The sequence below is a fragment of the Nymphaea colorata genome, chromosome 4 (assembly GCF_008831285.2).
Source record: "Nymphaea colorata isolate Beijing-Zhang1983 chromosome 4, ASM883128v2, whole genome shotgun sequence".
Taxonomy (NCBI): domain Eukaryota; kingdom Viridiplantae; phylum Streptophyta; class Magnoliopsida; order Nymphaeales; family Nymphaeaceae; genus Nymphaea; species Nymphaea colorata.
The window spans coordinates 23,178,269-23,196,930 of NC_045141.1; the positions used below are offsets into that span (position 1 = coordinate 23,178,269).

An 18,662-nucleotide genomic window follows, 5' to 3' on the forward strand; every position below is an offset into this window, starting at 1 on the left:
CTGGATGATTCTGATCCATGCTTGATCTGGGTCAAACCCATTACCCATTTTCATCTTTGAAATTCCTTTTTTTCTGAAAAAAAGGTAGTGGCTTTTATTTTTTATTGGCAAACTGGGTTAGATACAACTCTAGCCCATGAAGTTGTTCGAATATTGGACTCTGCTCGTTCACCTTTCTAGCTGGGAACGCAAATGTTCCACGCTTGGTTCAGAGCTAATTTGGACCCAACAGGATTTGGTTCAAGATCGGAATTGGATTTGACTTTTTTGAAACTAGAACAGTGCCTAACTTGATTAAGACTCGTCTGTTACATGTAATAAGTCGGGCTTTGCAGGTCTTGGACATGGATATGGTCTTGCAAAACTGCATAGCGATCCAGATCTAATTAGCGCTTGCATCTTGTTTAATTATCGGATTTCATTGGGTGGGTTCAGATTTGGATCGGATAAACCCATCCACCGACAGCCATCTTTCCCACCCTCGAAGCCGAATTCATTTAATCTCATTTATTCAGCTTCTTAAGTTTTTAACCAAATAGATCCACGCGTTGTTGTTATATCTACATGTTTCTGGATCCAGTTGAAGGAAAGCTAGTATTACATGACTAAGATGGATATGGACAAACTGGCAACAAGATCCAACTCGGATCCGTCCGTTGACGGCACGGTCGGACTTAAATGCGAGTCGGGGCGTTAGGACAAGGTTGGCCGTTTCTCTCCTCTTCCTCCCGTCATTTCTGCGTCCCTTCTAGTTCTACAGTTACAGGAGTCCCGTTTCAGTTTAATCCTGTGTCCTGCCTTCTGGCACGGAATCGAGAGGAATTGAATTCCATGGAGGTCAGGTCCTTCGAGCGTGTCCACGTGGCATCCCAAGTTGCTGAATGGTCTACGGCCTAATAACTCCTCTCGTGGTTAACAAGACAACGCCGTAAGTTCTCCTTTTCCTTTTTGTCTGATGGTCTCTTCCGCTCTTTCCTCTCCAGATTTCTACTCGTGTTCGTGCATTAAGCTGTACCGACTTTCTCTTTTTGGGCACCGAGGATCTGTCTGTTTCAAGAGGAGTTGTTCGTGAATCCACTCCGTTATCAGGGTGAAAGAAAAAGTTCGCGCGTTTCTCCATTTCGTGGATTTGTACTTTTGAGGGGCACATTTAGGGTAGTTGGTTTTGGTTCCGTGGTGATTTGGTGGAGGCTGGGACTAATAAAAAAAGTGGCTCTTTTCCTGGGTTTTGATCTAGGGGTCGGTGCGGATCTGAGGTGATTCTTGGTGTATTTGGAAGGGAAGGAAGGATTCGGAGAATTCGGTAATTTTTTTTCCCTTCTTTTGTGATGGCGGACGACAATGTGAAATCCCGTTATGTGAAGCTAAGGAAGGACCAAGATGGCCCGGCGGAGGAGATTGTGCCGGGAGAGCTGAATCAGCCCATTCAGGTTCCTGAGGTCAGTCAGAAGTTGAAAGGACTCTCTCTCTCTCTCTCTCTCTCTCCCTCCCTCGCTTAATTTCTTTCCGTGAAACTATACATTCTGACAAATCTTGAAGAATGTGGCTTGTCTTCCAATATTTATGGGGCTATTGATGTTTATCTAGCAAATTCAAGATTTAAAGAAAGCTGGTGAGTTGAACTGATCCTCGGGAACAAATCTCCTTGATCTTATAATTTATTCATTTGGATTTCATTCACCATTGTTTATTGATTTTATCTGGGCTCCTGTAATCTTGTCAGTGTCTTGTTTGATTAGTGTCTAGGGTCAGTCTAGTTGCAAATCAGGCTTTCATGTTATATCTAAACCTGCGTTCTCTTGAGTAAACAAGAGGATGAGTTAACATCATAAGCGCGTTTGACGATTCGTTTTATATTTGTTCATTATAGTTTGTGCATGGTTGCCGAGCGGGAGAGCAGTAGGAGAATTAGAATCGGAAAGCTGTTCTTTCAAAGAAATGATTCAGCAAGTGGCAATCTAGTAGGAAGCAATATGGAGAATCTCTGAAAAATGAGATCTGGATCACAAAAGAAACTAATAAACTGCTTCGAGTAAAACTTCAAAAGATAAAGAGCAAGTGTAATACATGATACCTAAGGCTCAGCTAAAGTAAAATTGCATGGTAATTGGGTTAACCATGACTAGGAACTGAGCTCATGTTTATGAATCACGATTCTGATGGTTTCTACTTTCCAATTCTTCTCTAAGTGATTCCTCTAACTTGGTTCATTGTTTTTGGCATGCCTCATAATTAAACTTCATTAGAGATGATAATCTTTTTCCAAATTATCTTCACTGAAGTACTACGTAGGGAATGTATGAGCAAAAGTAATTTGTAGAGAATGCATCTGATTAATTCTCTGTCGCAGCTGGTTGTGCATAAATGTCGCGAGTGTGGACAGCCTCTCCCTGTTAATCACGAGCCTCCTGCTGATGAGGCCTGGACAACTGGGATTTGTGGCTGTGCAGAAGATACTACCAGTTGTAAGTTTCCTTTTTCCTACTATCTTTTTTCATTTGTCCTTGCTTGATGTCATCTATATGTTCTAGGGACCCTTTACCCCGATTCGATCCCATGTTGTTTCACCTAATGTACTTGTCTTTAAAAAGAAATAACAAAAAATACCATGGCTCTTCTTCATGTCGCCAGAAATAATTTATAGTCGTGAATATTTGTTTAGCCACACAATTGATGATGTCGCTTCTATAGGAAGCCCTTTTTAACTATACTGTTGCAATGATCATTTAATGGAGCAGCTAAACATACATATCCACGTGCTTGAACTATGGGAAAGGTAAACTGTTGTATCATTTAAGTCCCTTTTCATATCTAACTCTTTCAGCGATTCCATGGCTAGTCTTCTAGGATTCACTAATAATTAAAAAGTAACCGATCATCACACAGTTGTTACTGGTGATCATCATTAGGCAGTTCTGAGGTTTCAAATTGTTGTTAATTTTCATTACTATGTGGTGGAAGTGTGGAAGAGAACCACGTTTGGTGTTCAAAGATCTACCGATAATGGAAGTGTGGAAGAGAACCACGTTTGGTGTTCAAAGATCTACCGATAATCGTTTCATGAACCAAATCGGTGAGGCTGCCAATTTGGTGAATCGACCAATGCACATATCCGGATGAATTGATTGTGAATAAAAAATATTCAAAAAGCATTTTTTACAAAAATGATTGAAAAAAATGTAAAAAAGAATTAATAGGTAAGAAGATTCATGCAAGTTACAATTCCTAAAAGAATGTCTGAAAATTGACATGTGGCACCTTAAATCAGCCACTGAATTGAATTGGGTTGCCACTAACTCATTTGGATCAGCCGGTTAGGCCGACTTAACAACACTGTTTTGTACCCCTCCCCCTCTCTCTTCTTTCCTTTGTCCATGCTATTTGCACCATTTATTGTGTGTCGTTCTTTCACATTAATTGTAGTCTTTGTCCACATTCTACCGTACACCATTGGCCATTAATAGGTAGTTCTTTCTTCCATTGCATCCATATTTCTTGATCATTTTATGGATTCATGCAGATCATGTATAGCAAGCCTGAGTCCTTAACTCTTTCTTGCATCTTTTGTCTTTGAGCTTTGGCTACTGCATGTAATGCTAAATTATTTATTGCACAAGTCTCAAAAATGCTTATAGAAACCTAATCTTAAATTTTGTAGATACTAATGGTTGATTTAAAGAGTCCTTTTAAGCTAAGGAAGTTAGAGCTTGTTGAAGTTGACTATACGAACTACGAAGTACAAACCCATCATGCATGTATACTATGATTATAGTATTATACTACTTGAAGTGATAATGCAAATAAGAAGGAAATGAGTTTTTGGAGTTTCCATGTCATTTATTTGAAATGACTGCAAATTTTCTTCTTGATAAGGGTAATGGAACTCAGAAAGATAAAATTTTGGCAATTTCCCTTGGAGATCAGCATTTCTTGGACTAATTTACTAACCTGTTATGTTATTTCTGATGCTACATGTGGTTCATTAGTTAATAAAAATACTAACCTTTAGAGTTTTTTTTTTTCTTTTGCTTAGCATTTATCCTCTTGGTTTAAAAATATGCGATGGCCACTAACTGTTTTTTTTCTTAATCTTATTAGAATTCTTCCTTTTTGTACAGAATAGTCTTATTTCACTAACTTGCTTACTTTTTTTGGCATCTTAAATATTTTTATTTCATTGCCACTGAAAACTCTCCTTGTTTTGTGGATTTTCCAAGCAATTAGGACATTTAGATCGAGATATCTCCAATTGCCAATCAGTTTCACTTTTCATGATGAATGGGGTGGCGTAACACATGGTTTTTAACACTCAGCTTAGGAGATCTCATTGTTCACTAATCACGTGGACTCTAATGTAGTAAACACTAGGTTAGCACTCCTAGCTTCTATAGCCTACTGCTTTACTGATTTTGCAGCTTCAGGTTCTACATAGGGTTGCTGATATCTGCAGCTGGAATAATCATGAGGTTTCTGAGTTTTGGAGACGCTTGTGACATAATGTATTTTTTGTTCTTTACTTCCAGCAGGTCCGAAAGCTTCTTATTCTTGCTATTAGTTTATCTGATACATTATGTATCTTTTCATCCTCCTTACCGAGCTTTCCATGCTTCGTTAACTTATATTTTGTGCATAGACCTCTTTCAACCAGTCCCAAGTGGCTTGGCCTTGTTATCATCTGGAACAAACAATGAAGTCTTGGAAAATTTGTTAATTAATATTTCTAACGACATGCTGCAGGAATTAATGTGCTTTAATTGTCAAATTTGCAGGTTTGCATGGATTGTTCTGTCCTTGCGTGCTGTTTGGCCGCAATGTCGAGAATTTGAGGGAGGACATTCCTTGGACTAAGCCATGTGTTTGTCATGCTATATTTGTTGAAGGAGGCATGGCCCTTGCAGCAGCAACTGCTGTACTCCATGGTATTGACCCAGGGACGTCATTCCTGATTGGTGAAGGTTTACTGTTTACATGGTGGATGTGTGGTATTTATACAGGGCTATTTCGGCAAGAGTTACAGAAAAAGTATCATCTTAAGGTCTCTCTCTCTTTCTCTCTCTCACGCACACACACACATATATCAAAACCAAAGGGCCATGATCACATGGCATCTGTTGGCCCGTAACCAGAACATCTGAATCGTCGACAGTTTACATTTTAAAAAACAGTACTTTTTCAAAAGGTATTTGGTTACATTCTGGGAATGATTCGAATCTCATTCACAGTTTCACGAGTTTGAATTTTTCTTTTCTTGGAATGATTAAAAAATGATATGTTTCACAAGTCTCAGTTTGAAAATTGAGAAGTTAGCTTTTAAATACAAAATAGCCATCTCTGGAATGCTGCATTCCTTTTAAATTTGTTGATAAAAGATTGACTTCCACTCTTCTGGCTCTAGAACTCGCCATGTGACCCTTGCATGGTTCACTGTTGCATGCACTGGTGCGCACTTTGCCAAGAGCATCGGGAGATGAAGGGGCGGCTGACGGACGATGTGGTTATGCCCATGACAGTCGTGAATCCTCCGCCTGTGCAAGAGATGCAGCTGCCTGAAAGCCATAACCCAACAAGCGACAAGAATACCGACCAAGCCACTCTCGAGATGGAACCTTTGTAATGAGGTGCAAACTACAGATAATCTATTGCCCGTTATTTAGCACCACAGTAAAGATCACTTTGTGATTTTGAGGCACGGAACCCCTACAACTGAACAGTTCGCCTCCCCATTTTTTGGTGTAATAGAATTTTTCAGTTGTTACAGTGAAGGACCTTATATTTTGGAAAAACATTTTCGTTCTTATTTTGTTGTAAATTGATTAAGCAGTTGACCCCGCATTCCGTTTTCTTTCCCTTCATGTATCGTACTCTTGTTGAGATTGACTACATTGTTGACACGCTGCAAATTTATAAGGGTCAGGTATTTATTCAAGTTTGCTGGAGTTCCATACGGTAGGATGGAAAAAAGCAATCTGAAAATCAACTGGCCCTCTAACTACGTTGGCCATGGCTGTTTGTGAGAGCAAATAAAATGGGAGTTTATGCATCTGACAGGAAATGTCTAATGATTAGTAGATCTCCAAATGCAAAATTTCCTTAACTGCTTTTTTTTTTTCAAACCATCCGCGAGGAATGGAAAAGAAATGGCAGAGCCACACCGACAAGTACATCAAAATGTACAGTTTAAGAGCCCTTATTTCAAGGCAACAGGCAGACCTTTCAGCTTGATCCGCTCTTTGGGAGGAAAGTAAGCGTTTCTAAGTTTCTCCAACATTATGTGGGAGCATTAGCGTCTTCAAGAATTAGTGCGACTGAAGTTTCGAAACCTCCAGAGGAATTCCATAGACAGACTTTGGCGATGCTCCATCGCTACCAGATTCTAGCAATAGCATAATTTTAACCCGTTCTAGTTTTAACACGATCATATTGTTCAAAAATTTGGGGAAAGGGAAGACTCCCAGAGGCCCCTGGTGCTCAATGGGAACAACAAGAAAAGGAAATGATGGTCCTAATCAATGATCACCGGACTGGTTAATGAAATGCGGAATCTGCCTCAAACTCCAAACCAAGTAAAGAACCACTAATGCAAAACTAAGCTTATCCATATGACAAGCAACAAAAAAAACACCAAGAAAAATACGGCTTTGATACAAAAAATAAGCGTGAGTGATCTCAGTTTTGCCAGCAATGCGCTTTAAATTTAAAATGGAAGTTATGGTTGAATAGAACTCATTTCCAAATGTAACCAAATCAAACAAGCGGAGAAATACAGTCCGATCGATGACCACATCCATCGTCAGTAACTTTGAGAAACTTCCCTTCGATTCCTCCAAAACTACAGCTCTAGATTACACTTTTGCCCCTGAAAGAAGAAACAGAGGAACAAATATCATAGTCTCGTTTTGCCCTTCACTAATTTTAAAACTCTCACTCAAACGGCACTGTGTTAAAGCACAAAATGGAAAAGTGAAAGATGAACGATTTGTACACAAACTTTGTGCCAGAGGAATTTTGGTAATGCCAACTAATCACTAAACAAGAAAGCATTCGCCAAATACATGAAACATCTACAAGCGGGATCAAAAGTGTGATGTCTAACAATGATAAAATGGTTTCACTGAATCAACAAACAACAAATTAACAGTAGCTACAACAATATAACACGAACCAAACAAGTGCAGCCAACCGCCATGAGATACGTCTGCAAAAGCTGCCAACATAATGAAAGAAGATAAAGCTTCTCTCCGTCTTAATATAAGAAAAGGTTGACAAGCCATCCATCCTTCCGGATGGGCACGCCTTTCTCTTGTCATTTATTAGAAAGATGAAACGCGTCCAATAAAATGTTGAATATATGTGGTGGTTTTACAGTGGCAACCAGACTGTGAACCACCAAATTGCGGAACGATGGCATCGTCAATCTCAGCCTTGGATTCCTAAGTCAAAGACTCAAAGCTTCATGAGGAAAGCCAAGGAAACACAGTCCTTACTCCTTAAAGAGTAGCCACCCCCACCACCACCACCACCGGGAATCCATGATCATCACCAACAATAGTTAATGTTAATAAAAGAATCTGCCGTTAAAAAAAGAAAACATCTTAATTTCTTAACTAATAAAGCATTTACAAATAGCACAACCACACAGAACCTACAAAATGTGTAAGATCTAGGTAAATTCAGCAAGAAAGTTTCAGTCTTTACAGAAGCAATCTAACGAAATAACTTCATGGAACAATCTATCGCAAAATTTTCAAGAAAATCATCCAATGCGAATCAACCAAAGAAAGTAAACATAGATACCATCAAGTTTTTTTTTTTTTTAAAAAAAAAAAAAAAAAAAAAACACGGTCGCAAGTAACAAATGGAGAGAACAAAATGCCGATCAAAATCTGCACAAACTACAAATCGCTCAAGACCGCAATAAAAAAGGCAAACAATCAAAGCACACCTACGTCTGCTTCGAGTAGGCCGACGAAGACGGGACGCGCTTGTTGCGGAACATCATATAACCAACGGGTAAAACGACCCCCACCATCATGATCAACGCCCCGACTGCGTACCTCAGTAGGCCCGGCGGCTCTACCTCTAGAAGCCTCCTCATCTACAAGTAAAAAGCAGAACTCTAGATTCACAATAACCCCTAAAGCCTAAATCTTCAACCGCGGGAAAGGGCAAGAGCGAAAGAAGAAAACCACAAACCCACTTCAGATGGACCAATAAAGCACATTGAAAATCAGTATAGACGAATCAAGAGCCAGAAAGATCAAATAATTTGAGAACAACAGATGGAAAAGGAACTCACTGGCATCCTTCCCACCAGGAATGAAGATCGTCTGCTTTGCCGTTGAATAGGGAAAGGGAAGAAGCGGGAGGTCTTCACAGTTTTATACTGCCGCTCAGTTTGGAGGAAAACGGGGAGGATTCGGTTCAGATATGAGCTGAAAGGAAATCCGAAACCGCCTCGGCGCCGATACTGCACAAATACGCCGAGGGTCTCGGCCTCTTTTTTTTTTTTTTTTGTTATTTCTCACTGGAAGTTATATTATTGGATTTTATTTTTTGGATGTTTAAATTAACGTAGTATTACAAATAGCGAAATAGAACTTTTAATCAAATTTATATTTTAGTATGAAAGACTAATTGCAAACAAATTCAAATAAAATCAATGCCTTTAAGGCTCAACTAATTAGTCTTCTTGTTTGGGTATTGGGGAGTTGACAACTTCTTATTTTATATGAAAGAACAACCTGTTATGTTTCAATAAAAAATCACTATTATCCTACAAATCAAATAAACATTAGTGAAATTCGACTAATAAAAATTAAAATTATCCTCTATATTGCAGGATATTTGACAAATTCATGAATTCAGATAGAAAGTAAATTACAAGTAAGCATGTAAATGGTGTATATCTACACAAAAATACGAAATTGAAAGGAAAAAAAATAAAAATTATTAGCATTATTAGCACAATTGAGATAGGCACTGCACAAGGAACAAAAATATTTGTAAGAAAAGCGAGAGAAAGTAAAGCACAATTAACGATTTTGTCACTTCTCTATCATATAAAAGGCATCTTTCAAACAAAGTTCTATCCTTCAGGAGCCAATCCTTTTTCTTAAGGGGCCGTTTGATGGAATGAAATTATGGAATTGGAAATATATTTCTGGAAATATATTTCTTGGAAAAAGAGAATGAGAAAAATATTTTCGATTCCCATTTTGATGGGTGTTTGATAACTGAGAAATATATTTTCAGAAACATATTTCATCGTTTGGTAGAAATGGAAGAAGGAAAGGAAGGGAGTTTGGAAGAAGAAGGAGTGAGGAGGAGGAAGGGAAGGAGGGGGTTCCTGCTGCATCCTCCCGCCATCAGCCGCACCTGCCGTTCCCATATCGATTAATACAATTCCACAATACGCATACCCACTATTCATACGGTTCCACAATACAACGTCTCGCTCTCAATCATTTTATCAAACAGTTGACATGCGTCATCAATTATTTCCTTGCAGATATTTCATTTTTTCCCCCTTCTCTCGATTCTTCTTCTTCTCTCCGATTCAGCCAATTCTCATGATTTCATTTTCCCCCCTTCTCTCGATTCTCTCTTCTTCTCCCCTATTCTTTTCCATGGCAGCCATGATTTCATTTTTTTTTCCCTTCTCTCAATTCTTTCTTCTTCTCCCTGTATGTTGACTCAGAGGAAGGGGAGGCATGAGGTGCCTCCCCCATCTCACGCTGCAGAAAAGGGCTCGCAGGGGGCAAACCACCAGAACCGAGAGAATCCAGCCGGAAGCTGGCCGTGTCATGAATCAACGCTAAAATCAGAGGAGTATGGGCTCGCGGGAGAGGAGTATGGGTGGAGGGTTCCCGATCAGCGTCCTTCGCTGGGCAGCGGCAACTTGGCTGGTGTATCCTTCCATTGCCTCGTGAACTAGAGGAGCGTCAGCTGGCTAGTGGACGTCGGAAAAGATCGAGAAGGCGTAGAGCAAGTGAAATCCAAGTGCGACGACGGGAGACTGGATGAGAGCCGCAACGGTCATTTTTTTTATTCCGGAAATATATTTCCACCCTCAGGAAAGAAATATATTTCCGGAAAAGTGATTCCGGAAATGAGTCCAACGGCTCTTTTTTTGATCCCTTGTTTGACGAAAGGGAAATATTTTTAAAAATTTGAATTATTTTCCTCTTGCTACAGTAGATTTCTGCCCTGTCAAACGCCCCCTAAATTAAATTTACTGAATTGAAAAAAAAAAGTATGACTAAAACCTCCCATTCTTTCTCTCTATCCTTCTCTATCTTTTAGGCTTCACTACCCTTCTCAATAATGGAATACTTAATTTTAAAAAAATAATTAAGCTTCGCTCGTTGGAAATAAACATTCGTCTCAAACCATACTTTTTTGCTTTCTATACAATAAGGTCTGCGTAGTAAATAGCTTAGATCTGATACCAATGACAACCAAAAATTTAAGGGGGAAGTAGATGAGTCATAAAATTAGAAAAAAGAAATACTGAGAGTTTAAATTTTAAATTGCTTATTAAATTGGTTATTTCTGCATTTGTAGTTACTTCAACTTATACAATTTAACTTAAAAACTTTTGAAAAATGTGTTATATTAGAAACCAAGCAGATCTAATTGTTTATCTTTCTTTTGCAAATAATGTTGATTAATTTCTTGCAAAATAAGAAGAAAAGCTTCATATGCTGGATAGTTTTCTTGCATCATAGGTCGTTGTAAATTTCATCAAAAGACAAACAGTTCAGTTTCATTTTCTCATCTAAGGGTTCAGTCTATGAAACCTGCAATAAATCCCTAAAACATAATAAAACGTGTACAAAAGAGTCTCAAATGGTTCAGATCCTTCTCAAAATTTTCATGTAGTTTCTTTTTGTTTGATCTCATTTGGAGTGGTTCTGCTTCAGATGGCACTTCTAGGCCGAACACTTTTCCATCCACGCACGCATATGCATCATCTTGGTGTTTTATCTGGACTTCATAGGAAATGCGATTCTTACTGTCTTTTGAACGTTTATCATAAATTTGTCGCCGGAAATGTTCTCGGTGAATCAAGGATGTCAAATTTAATCTTTTTACCACCACTTTGAACTTTGAAACATAATCTGGGAAAGCACTTATAACTCTTTCTTGGAAACATAAGGACCATCCCAATCTGTGCAGCAGCCAGCAGTTGACAGTATTAGGCATCTTGGATGCGGTAGAAAGCTACATCCATTTGCCCGCTTCTGAGAAGTGTTTTCTATGTCATGTATGCCCGTGCCTGATGGGATATCAGTAGAAGTAAATACTCTGTTGTTTACTAAACACAATGAGTTATGAAAGATATTGGTGCAGTCTGAAGAAATTGCTCACGTTGATGACTCTTCTAGATTGCTTGGTAGGACGTCCATGTCCAAAATGATGTTTATAGTTTATTAAATTGATTCACTGACCATAAGGTTCATTACAGCTGCAGGAAGGGCCTACTGTTCTTGCCCAAATGTATGCGTTGTCCATATTGAGATCAATAGAACAATTTATGCCTCTTCCATATATGCATCGTATACTGCTATATATATGTTACCTGAAGTACATTAGTACTATCTGACCATATTATTTTTGGTGATAGAATTTACATATCGAATTCTGTGGGTGGCTGTATTTTACCAGCTCGCACAAGCAAATCCTGAATGCCGCCGACCCATTTCTGCTTTGCTTCCTCGTTGTGACACTCAAAGTGCAGGACTTCTCCGCCTGTTTTTAAGCTAAAATAACATCTCCTTTCACCACTGATTCTTCTGCTTCTTCCTGGCCATGTGGGAATGTCATCGGAGATTCCATACACAATACCTGAAAATGATGAGTTTAACATGAGGAGACTAGAGAAGTCCTTTTCCATATACTACCTAATGGCTACTGCAGTCCCTCTGACAGAACTAGTGTAGCCATATGTACATGGCCGCGTAAAAATGTGTGTGTGTTTGTGGGTGGGGGGGGGGGGGGGGGGGGAAATCAATATTAGGAGACGAATAAACTCTTTTATTAACAAAGAAGGTCTTCGAAAATCATGAACTTTATGGCAATTGATTTTTAATCACCAGAAAATTTTGCAAGCATGTCTAATTCTAATGATTTTAATGCTGAAGTTCACAAGAACTGGATATATAGATAAAATCTACTGTTCAATTTGGTCGAAGAATCTCCAACAGGAAGACCTCAAAAAGGGTTTATGACAATATGGACGGTAGAATCAGGTCCCATGTCCATCGTCCAGTTTTACAGAGCGAGTAAATGTAGTTTTCATTTTAATTCTTTACAGTTATCTTGGAGTGCACGTTAACTCATTGACCATTGCTATTTTTTATGGTCAGATATAACGGTAGACTTGTTTCTGATAACTGTTTCAGCATCAATAACTGTAAGTATAGATGCCTTACTCTTTTTATCTTTTGAAAAGGCCCTGCCGATGTGTGTACTCTTGAGTTTCACCATGACCTGCAAGAATTTGAACAGAGAAATTAGTTTTTTGATACACAAACAAATACTCAAATACTTAATGGGGATAAAGGCCCCTACGCTATTTCCTCACCTCTGTGTTTTGGTTCATGTAGACAGAGACCCGCTTCTTATGAAACGACCCTGCATCAAACAGTGCTTTAGACGATCCCCTCTTAAACTGAAGATCTGAAAATGAAGGTACACCAACCAAAAACATTCATTTCTTCTGCAAGTCACCATAAGGGGTTGACTGAATCATATGAATTTGGGCTAAACCACAAATGGATGATATGTCATGATCCTGATCATCGTAATTGTACGCTCTTGGAAAATCTAAGAGATAAACCGCTAACTTCCTTTCCATATATTGATAGCAAGTAGTTGGCATTATAAAACCTGACCAGTTTTTGGCAGCCATGCCTGCACACATGGCAGCTCCAAGTTGATGCCGCACCACAACCAACTTTATGCAAGTGGCAGCAAGATTTTAGTTGTCTTCCAGTATTCCTGAACACTTGAAGAACGTAACGGTCCTATTTTGTAATTTTTTCTTTCTTCTGTTAGTGGGGCATTCCTCATCTTATGACAGCCACTGCCGCTTTTGAAGCATGACCCTCCATGCTTGATTTGTTTGAAGAACATAACAATCCTATTTTGTAATTTTTTCTTTCTTCTATTAGTGGGGCATTCCTCATCTTATGACAGCCACTGCCGCTTTTGAAGCATGACCCTCCATGCTTGATTTGCGTGGGGAGGAAACTTCACATAAGAAAATTCAACAAGCAGTTCGTAAGCATAGAATTTTAGGCTGCTTTCTTTCCCTGCAAGCAGTTGACTGACAAATCGACCATTTGTGCAACTAAAATCAAGTTACCAATGGTCGAAAAGATCTCGTGGTGTAAAACATCTGACGTGACAACCGGAAAAGGAAGGGAGGGCGCTAAGCTACAGTTTTTATGACAAGTTGGCGACTATGCGGTATCATTTCTATCAAATACCCACAAATGGACAAAGAATTTGCATTCTTCAGATTCGATTCGATCGTTTACCTTTTCTGGTTCTTTTGAGCAATTCTCCGTGGATGACGCGGGAGCTGACGCCGCTTCTTTCGGCCTCGCTCAGCCGGCGGCCTGAAGTTGCTGCCGACGGCGTGACAGCGGGCGTCTGAGCCACTCCCTTATCGAATGGGATAATGGAGGCATTGCTCCGTGCCTCTTTGTGAACTCTAGCTTTCAGTGCTGCTGCTGCTCTCAATGCTGTGAAGTCATGGCCAACCAACGTTGTGAACTCGCTAAATTTAACAGCCAAAATTCAAATTTTACGCGTCTTACAATTCCATAAGGGTGAAATTTTGTGTCGCTCGATTATTGAAGGATATTCGAATTGCTAGCATTAACAAGATTACGTTTGGGGAATTTGCGTAAAGTTTGATGCAAAAAAAAGGTCCAATTTTCCATACTTTCGCTTTCAGTTGATTGACAACCTTAACTAGCACATGAAATACAAAACTATGAAAAATATATTTGAAAATTTGAGTTTTCCTAAGTACGCTCTTGACTTATACGCAATAACAAATTAATCCCCAACCTTGTTGCTGCTACCAAATTAAACCCCACTCGTTAGCTTCATAGTTCCTTGGTGAAATGATCAAATACTTCGAAGGAGATAAAAGAGATTTAAGTACTTCCGAAACGGAAAAAGGATGAATTTGTCTCGCAAAAGCAAATGTTCGGAGACAGAATTTCCAAATAGCAACAATGTGATCAATTTGTCAGTTACTTGAGGATGAACTTCGAAGGCGATCGAAATTCGAAGGACGGAAAATGCGAACTGAAACCGAGAATACCTGTCGCGGCACCGGCGGTAAGCGTCATGAGGTCGCCGGGCGTCTTGACATTGACGGCGGAGTTGACGACCGCAGCGATCCGGTCGCGATCGGCGCCGATCGACTCCGCGATCTCGACGCAGTGCGACGCCACGAGGGCGGTAGCCGACGCCATCGCGGTCCTTGCCTTCTCCCCGGAGTCCCCGGCGGAGGCGTTCTCTGCTGCAGCCACCGCCGCGACGGCCGCGGCCACTCCCGCCACAGAGAGCGCGGCGTGGACGTGGGCGTTGTGGGCTCGCGCCTTTTCGCGCTTCCTCTCCCTCGACTTCTTGCCCGCGAACCATTTGCCGGCGTTGGCACGGTGCGCCCTCATTGAGTTGAGCGTCTTGCAGAACTGTGGATGACCAAAACCAAACGTACAGGAATTACCATGCTGCCGTTCACCATTTCCAAGATTGACATCCGTGGCCTTTACATTTTACATCTAAATCATCTAGCTATTGTCTATATGCAATAACTCTTTTCAATTCCTCATGCATAAATCGAGTATGAAGAATTTTGGTGGCGTAACTCACCGCATTACTGAGAGGTCGGTCTGATTTCAAGATTGCTGCCTCCGCATCAAGTGCATGCCCGAGAACGACCAACGGCTATTAGAAAAGGGGAGAGAGAGTGAAAGAATTAGTGACTTTTTCTGTATCTTTCTAGCTTTGCTACCAACTCTAACAAGATAGAACCAAACGCCCTAAGAAGGTAAAAACAAATGCAAAAGGCTCAGTTCACCCATTTAACCTCATTTAGCTCCTTAAATTAAGGTTTTAAGATCATGAAATCCTTGAAATTACTCCACTAGAAGTTAACTGCTTCCCGATTTACCTAGGGATGCAAACGATGGATAACTTAAATATTTGAGAAATTTTAAACATGCAGGAGGAATATTTCATCCTACCATCCAAACTCTAACTCTAGTGTCATGGCCTTCCGTTTTGCCCCCTATTATTGCACCAAACCACTAGATCAAATAAACTCAATGGAAACATGACCAACCTCGTACCCATATCTTTAACGGTCTACATTCTTATTTTATATGTATATTTATATTATAAGGTCTATTTCTTTTCAGGTGTTGGGATTGGCTTTTTCAAAGAACCTTGACATGAATCAACTAAAGTTGCTTGTCTCAGTTTGCTAATGTTAAAGGGCACCAAAAGCCAGAAAAGATCCTCAAACCTTTAGCTCTCGATGTTCAGCCATGGAAGGACTGGGAGAGAACTCTCCTGAGGGTCGATGAGTGGACGATGGCGACCTCCCAAGCTCACCCCTTTGCCCATGTCCACGGCTTCCCTGCAATTCCGACAAAAACAACAACGGAAATTGTTTTCATTTTGGTACCGATTTCATAGAATGAAAATAAATTCATGATGCCGAGAATTTTCTGCCGAGAGATCCATCACCGTTGAACTCTTGGTTTTTCTCGACGCATCGATAATAGAATTTGCCTACCAAGCACAAAGATAAGTTCTAACTCGACCAATCTATGGTGTGAATTGATCCAATGAGTCGAGCATTGGTGGTGGTCGGTTTCATCCTGGAATGGCAACTTTTTCATTCTTTTTTCGTGATCTCGGGATCAAATGGACTTTAGAGGCTCAAGGCATCTAAGATCATAGAGTTGGTCGTGATCCCCACGTTCCCAACGCGTCCCTGGGAGACAGAAGGGACTTGAAAGAACTTACGGGGCGCATCAGGATCTTGTCTGTGATGAACTCCGTCTTCCTCTCCAGGAAAGATTTCTTCTTCTCTTGCAGAGCTTTGGAGAGTTCGACGGCGGAGACGCTCCAAGATCTCGCCAAAAACTCCATAGGCTCCTTGGGAGTTTCCGGCTGAGGAATTGGCGATTCTGTGCCTTCTTCGTCGCCCTTCTTCCTTGAACTCCTCTGGGACACTCTCGAGAAGAAATCCCTCCTCCTCTCCATTTGGAAAATCCTGACTCCAAAGGTTTTATAATGGTAGTTTGTTGTCCTGGGAATTGAAAGAGACTCGGCCTGCGGAGATATCAAAACGAAGAAATTAATAGTTCATTTCAATCAAATCTCTCTTTTTTCTCTTAACGGCAGTGAACATATGTGTTTCTAATGATCAACCAGAACACCATTCAGAAGCTCAGCTCAGAAAGGAAATCTGTAAGTTGTCAATGAGATTTGGATCGTCCTGAATCAGGTCATTCAAAGAGACATTAATTCAACCATGATCATGATATTAACGTTTGAAAAATGCCATCATGAACGTATTGATCTATACTTGCTGTGGCACCAAATTTGATCATGTTCATAGTATAAATTAGAAGCTGATTGGAGAAAAACGACCATCTTTTTCAGAATGAAAGCCTACAAACCTCTCTGTTTCTTTCCCTATCCATGTCGAACGAACAAGTTTTAACTAAACAGGTTTACGAAAACAAATACCAAATCAAAACATGAATGGACTAATAAGCAAGGCTACAAAGCTACACACCTCTGATTTGAGCAAGAAATAATCGAGCCTTTCGCTTCCAACTTTTAGTCAGAACCTCTGTCTCCTTCTTTCTCTCTGCACACTCTCTAAGTAGCGATCCACCAACCCTCTTGGTATTTATATGGGATGACCGCTAGGAAGAAGAAGAGAGGGAAAGGACAAGGAGGGAGCAGGTGCATGAGAAGAGAAGCCTCATGAAATTTCTAAGCTTTGCTTCTGTCGGCAAACATGTGGACGGCCATGAGTGCCTGGTGCTTGGTACCACCATGGCCGATTTGCAGCATCTCTCTCCCTCTCTCTCTTCAACAGCACCAGCAGCCAGACAGCAGGACTCGCCTTTTTAGAGTATTTCCTCCTTCACACCCTACACATTTGCGCCCTCCTTGTCTGCTCCTTATGCTAAGCCTTTCCTCGTCGTCCTCCTCCCTCCTGCGCTTCTTCCCAAGTTGCTACTTTGCTGCTTTTACATGCTAACTAGCAGGCAGGCAAATGAAATGCCCCCTTACGTCCTTCAAAATAACGAGTGCGCCACGAAAGGCCTCGAGCATAAGCAGGCCTGAATGAGCCGCCGGTGTCTCCTCTGTTCCGGCGAACGAGGAACGGCCGGGTGCAATGTTCATGCAGTTCGGACAATTTCTTCGGAAACTGCACCTGTTGGTATCAACGAGTTTCGAGTTGTTTTTAATGCTACAACACATGGGCGGATTCCACTTTTTTCCGGCTGTTGGTCAACAGTGTGGGTGGATGAGATTTAGATGGTTGGGAACAGGAAAACATGTATCTGATTGGAATCTTGAAACATGAAAGTTTAGTCTGTTAGAATAAATCAGTTGTAAATTTACATAAACTGATTCGGTTCTAAAAGAATGGTTTTTTGTTCGATTCTCATCAACACTAATGCAATCTTGGACCTTGGGGATAAGGGTAGGGAAAGAGTTTTAGTTTCGAAACAGAAAGTCTTTCATCCAGTTAATTGACGACCAGTCAGTCGGTCTCTTGTTCGATTCTCGTCACTAATCTTACGTAAGGGTTTTAGCTTTGGAGTCGGAAATTTTTTTATTGCAGGGCCCAATAACATTTTCGTCTAGTTAATTGACGACCATTAGAAAAAGATGACGAGCCAAATAAAGCGTGAACGTAGAGAAGGGAAAGTACTTTCCACGGGAATCGGAAAGTGGCATTGGAGTAGTTTCGGGGCAAAGGAGGGAGAATAAAGCAGAGTGTGCTTTTATAAAGCGGCCGTGAAACTTGCTCCATGATAGCCGCGTTCCGATCGTGCGCTCGAAGCACCAAACACCCAAGTAGGGAAAGGAACACGCGTCACAAGGATTGTTTGATTAAAGTATTTCCCTTTCCTTCGTGTCTCTATTTATCCACATAAATGCGTTGTTTAACTCTATCGTCTCGGAGTTCACGTTATTTATGCGAACACTGACAACCAAATTGTGCAATTTGGGGTGCGAAAAGACGATATTATTATCTCCACATCACTCTCTCTCGAGATGAGTACAAAAGTCGAATTATCATTTCTGTTGTCCAAATACTTCCATGCAATTCAAGCTCATTTCTGTTGTCCCAAGAGTTTCGTTGCCTATAAAATACTATCAATCACGTCTAGTTTGATCGTGTATGTGTGTGTCTACGTATACAGGTTTCCTAGATTTCTCCATCAAAATTTGAACAAAGAAATCTTCCGTTCTTCTACAGGGATGATGTAGCATACCGCTGGATGCATTGCATCCAGCAGGGGGTTTAATCGTGCCTAATGCATTAGCCGTTTGGAAAATTATATATATATATATATCATAGTCACAAATAATGTTTCAGA

The 18,662-nt window shown here is 40.4% G+C and overlaps 3 protein-coding genes across 12 annotated transcripts; 1 reads left to right on the forward strand and 2 right to left on the reverse strand.

Annotated features, from left to right (window-relative positions):
• The first annotated feature begins 712 nt into the window (after positions 1-712).
• On the forward strand, positions 713-5,847 carry LOC116252650 (cell number regulator 6-like). Of its 5 annotated transcripts, XM_050077323.1 has the most exons (6): positions 713-884; positions 984-1,102; positions 1,238-1,439; positions 2,351-2,465; positions 4,770-5,035; positions 5,396-5,847. In XM_050077323.1, the coding sequence occupies exons 3-6, from the start codon at positions 1,329-1,331 to the stop codon at positions 5,612-5,614; spliced, it is 711 nt and encodes a 236-aa protein (XP_049933280.1). In that variant the 5' UTR covers positions 713-884; positions 984-1,102; positions 1,238-1,328; the 3' UTR covers positions 5,615-5,847. The 5 variants fall into 5 exon arrangements, with proteins under 5 accessions (XP_049933280.1, XP_031482924.1, XP_031482923.1 ...); XM_031627064.2 differs by lacking the exon at positions 984-1,102 and having other exon boundaries at positions 713-928; XM_031627063.2 differs by having other exon boundaries at positions 984-1,439.
• A 758-nt stretch (positions 5,848-6,605) lies between these two features.
• Positions 6,606-10,238, reverse strand: LOC116252651 (uncharacterized). Of its 5 annotated transcripts, none has more exons than XM_031627068.2 (3): positions 8,297-10,231; positions 7,943-8,095; positions 6,606-6,856 (listed from the first exon to the last, which is right to left on the reverse strand). In XM_031627068.2, the coding sequence occupies exons 1-2, from the start codon at positions 8,300-8,302 to the stop codon at positions 7,943-7,945; spliced, it is 159 nt and encodes a 52-aa protein (XP_031482928.1). In that variant the 5' UTR covers positions 8,303-10,231; the 3' UTR covers positions 6,606-6,856. The 5 variants fall into 5 exon arrangements, with proteins under 5 accessions (XP_031482928.1, XP_031482926.1, XP_031482927.1 ...); XM_031627066.2 differs by having other exon boundaries at positions 7,947-8,095; positions 8,297-10,221; XM_031627067.2 differs by lacking the exon at positions 6,606-6,856 and adding an exon at positions 6,884-7,568 and having other exon boundaries at positions 7,947-8,095; positions 8,297-10,238.
• A 1,169-nt stretch (positions 10,239-11,407) lies between these two features.
• LOC116252648 (VAN3-binding protein) lies at positions 11,408-17,489 on the reverse strand. 2 transcript variants are annotated; one of them, XM_031627059.2, is made up of 9 exons: positions 16,835-17,489; positions 16,057-16,365; positions 15,551-15,664; positions 14,896-14,970; positions 14,342-14,714; positions 13,545-13,751; positions 12,587-12,636; positions 12,435-12,492; positions 11,408-11,847 (listed from the first exon to the last, which is right to left on the reverse strand). In XM_031627059.2, exons 2-9 carry the CDS (start codon positions 16,294-16,296, stop codon positions 11,630-11,632), a joined length of 1,335 nt encoding a protein of 444 aa, XP_031482919.1. In that variant the 5' UTR covers positions 16,297-16,365; positions 16,835-17,489; the 3' UTR covers positions 11,408-11,629. The 2 variants fall into 2 exon arrangements, with proteins under 2 accessions (XP_031482919.1, XP_031482918.1); XM_031627058.2 differs by having other exon boundaries at positions 12,587-12,681; positions 16,835-17,488.
• Between the last annotated feature and the right edge of the window lie 1,173 nt (positions 17,490-18,662).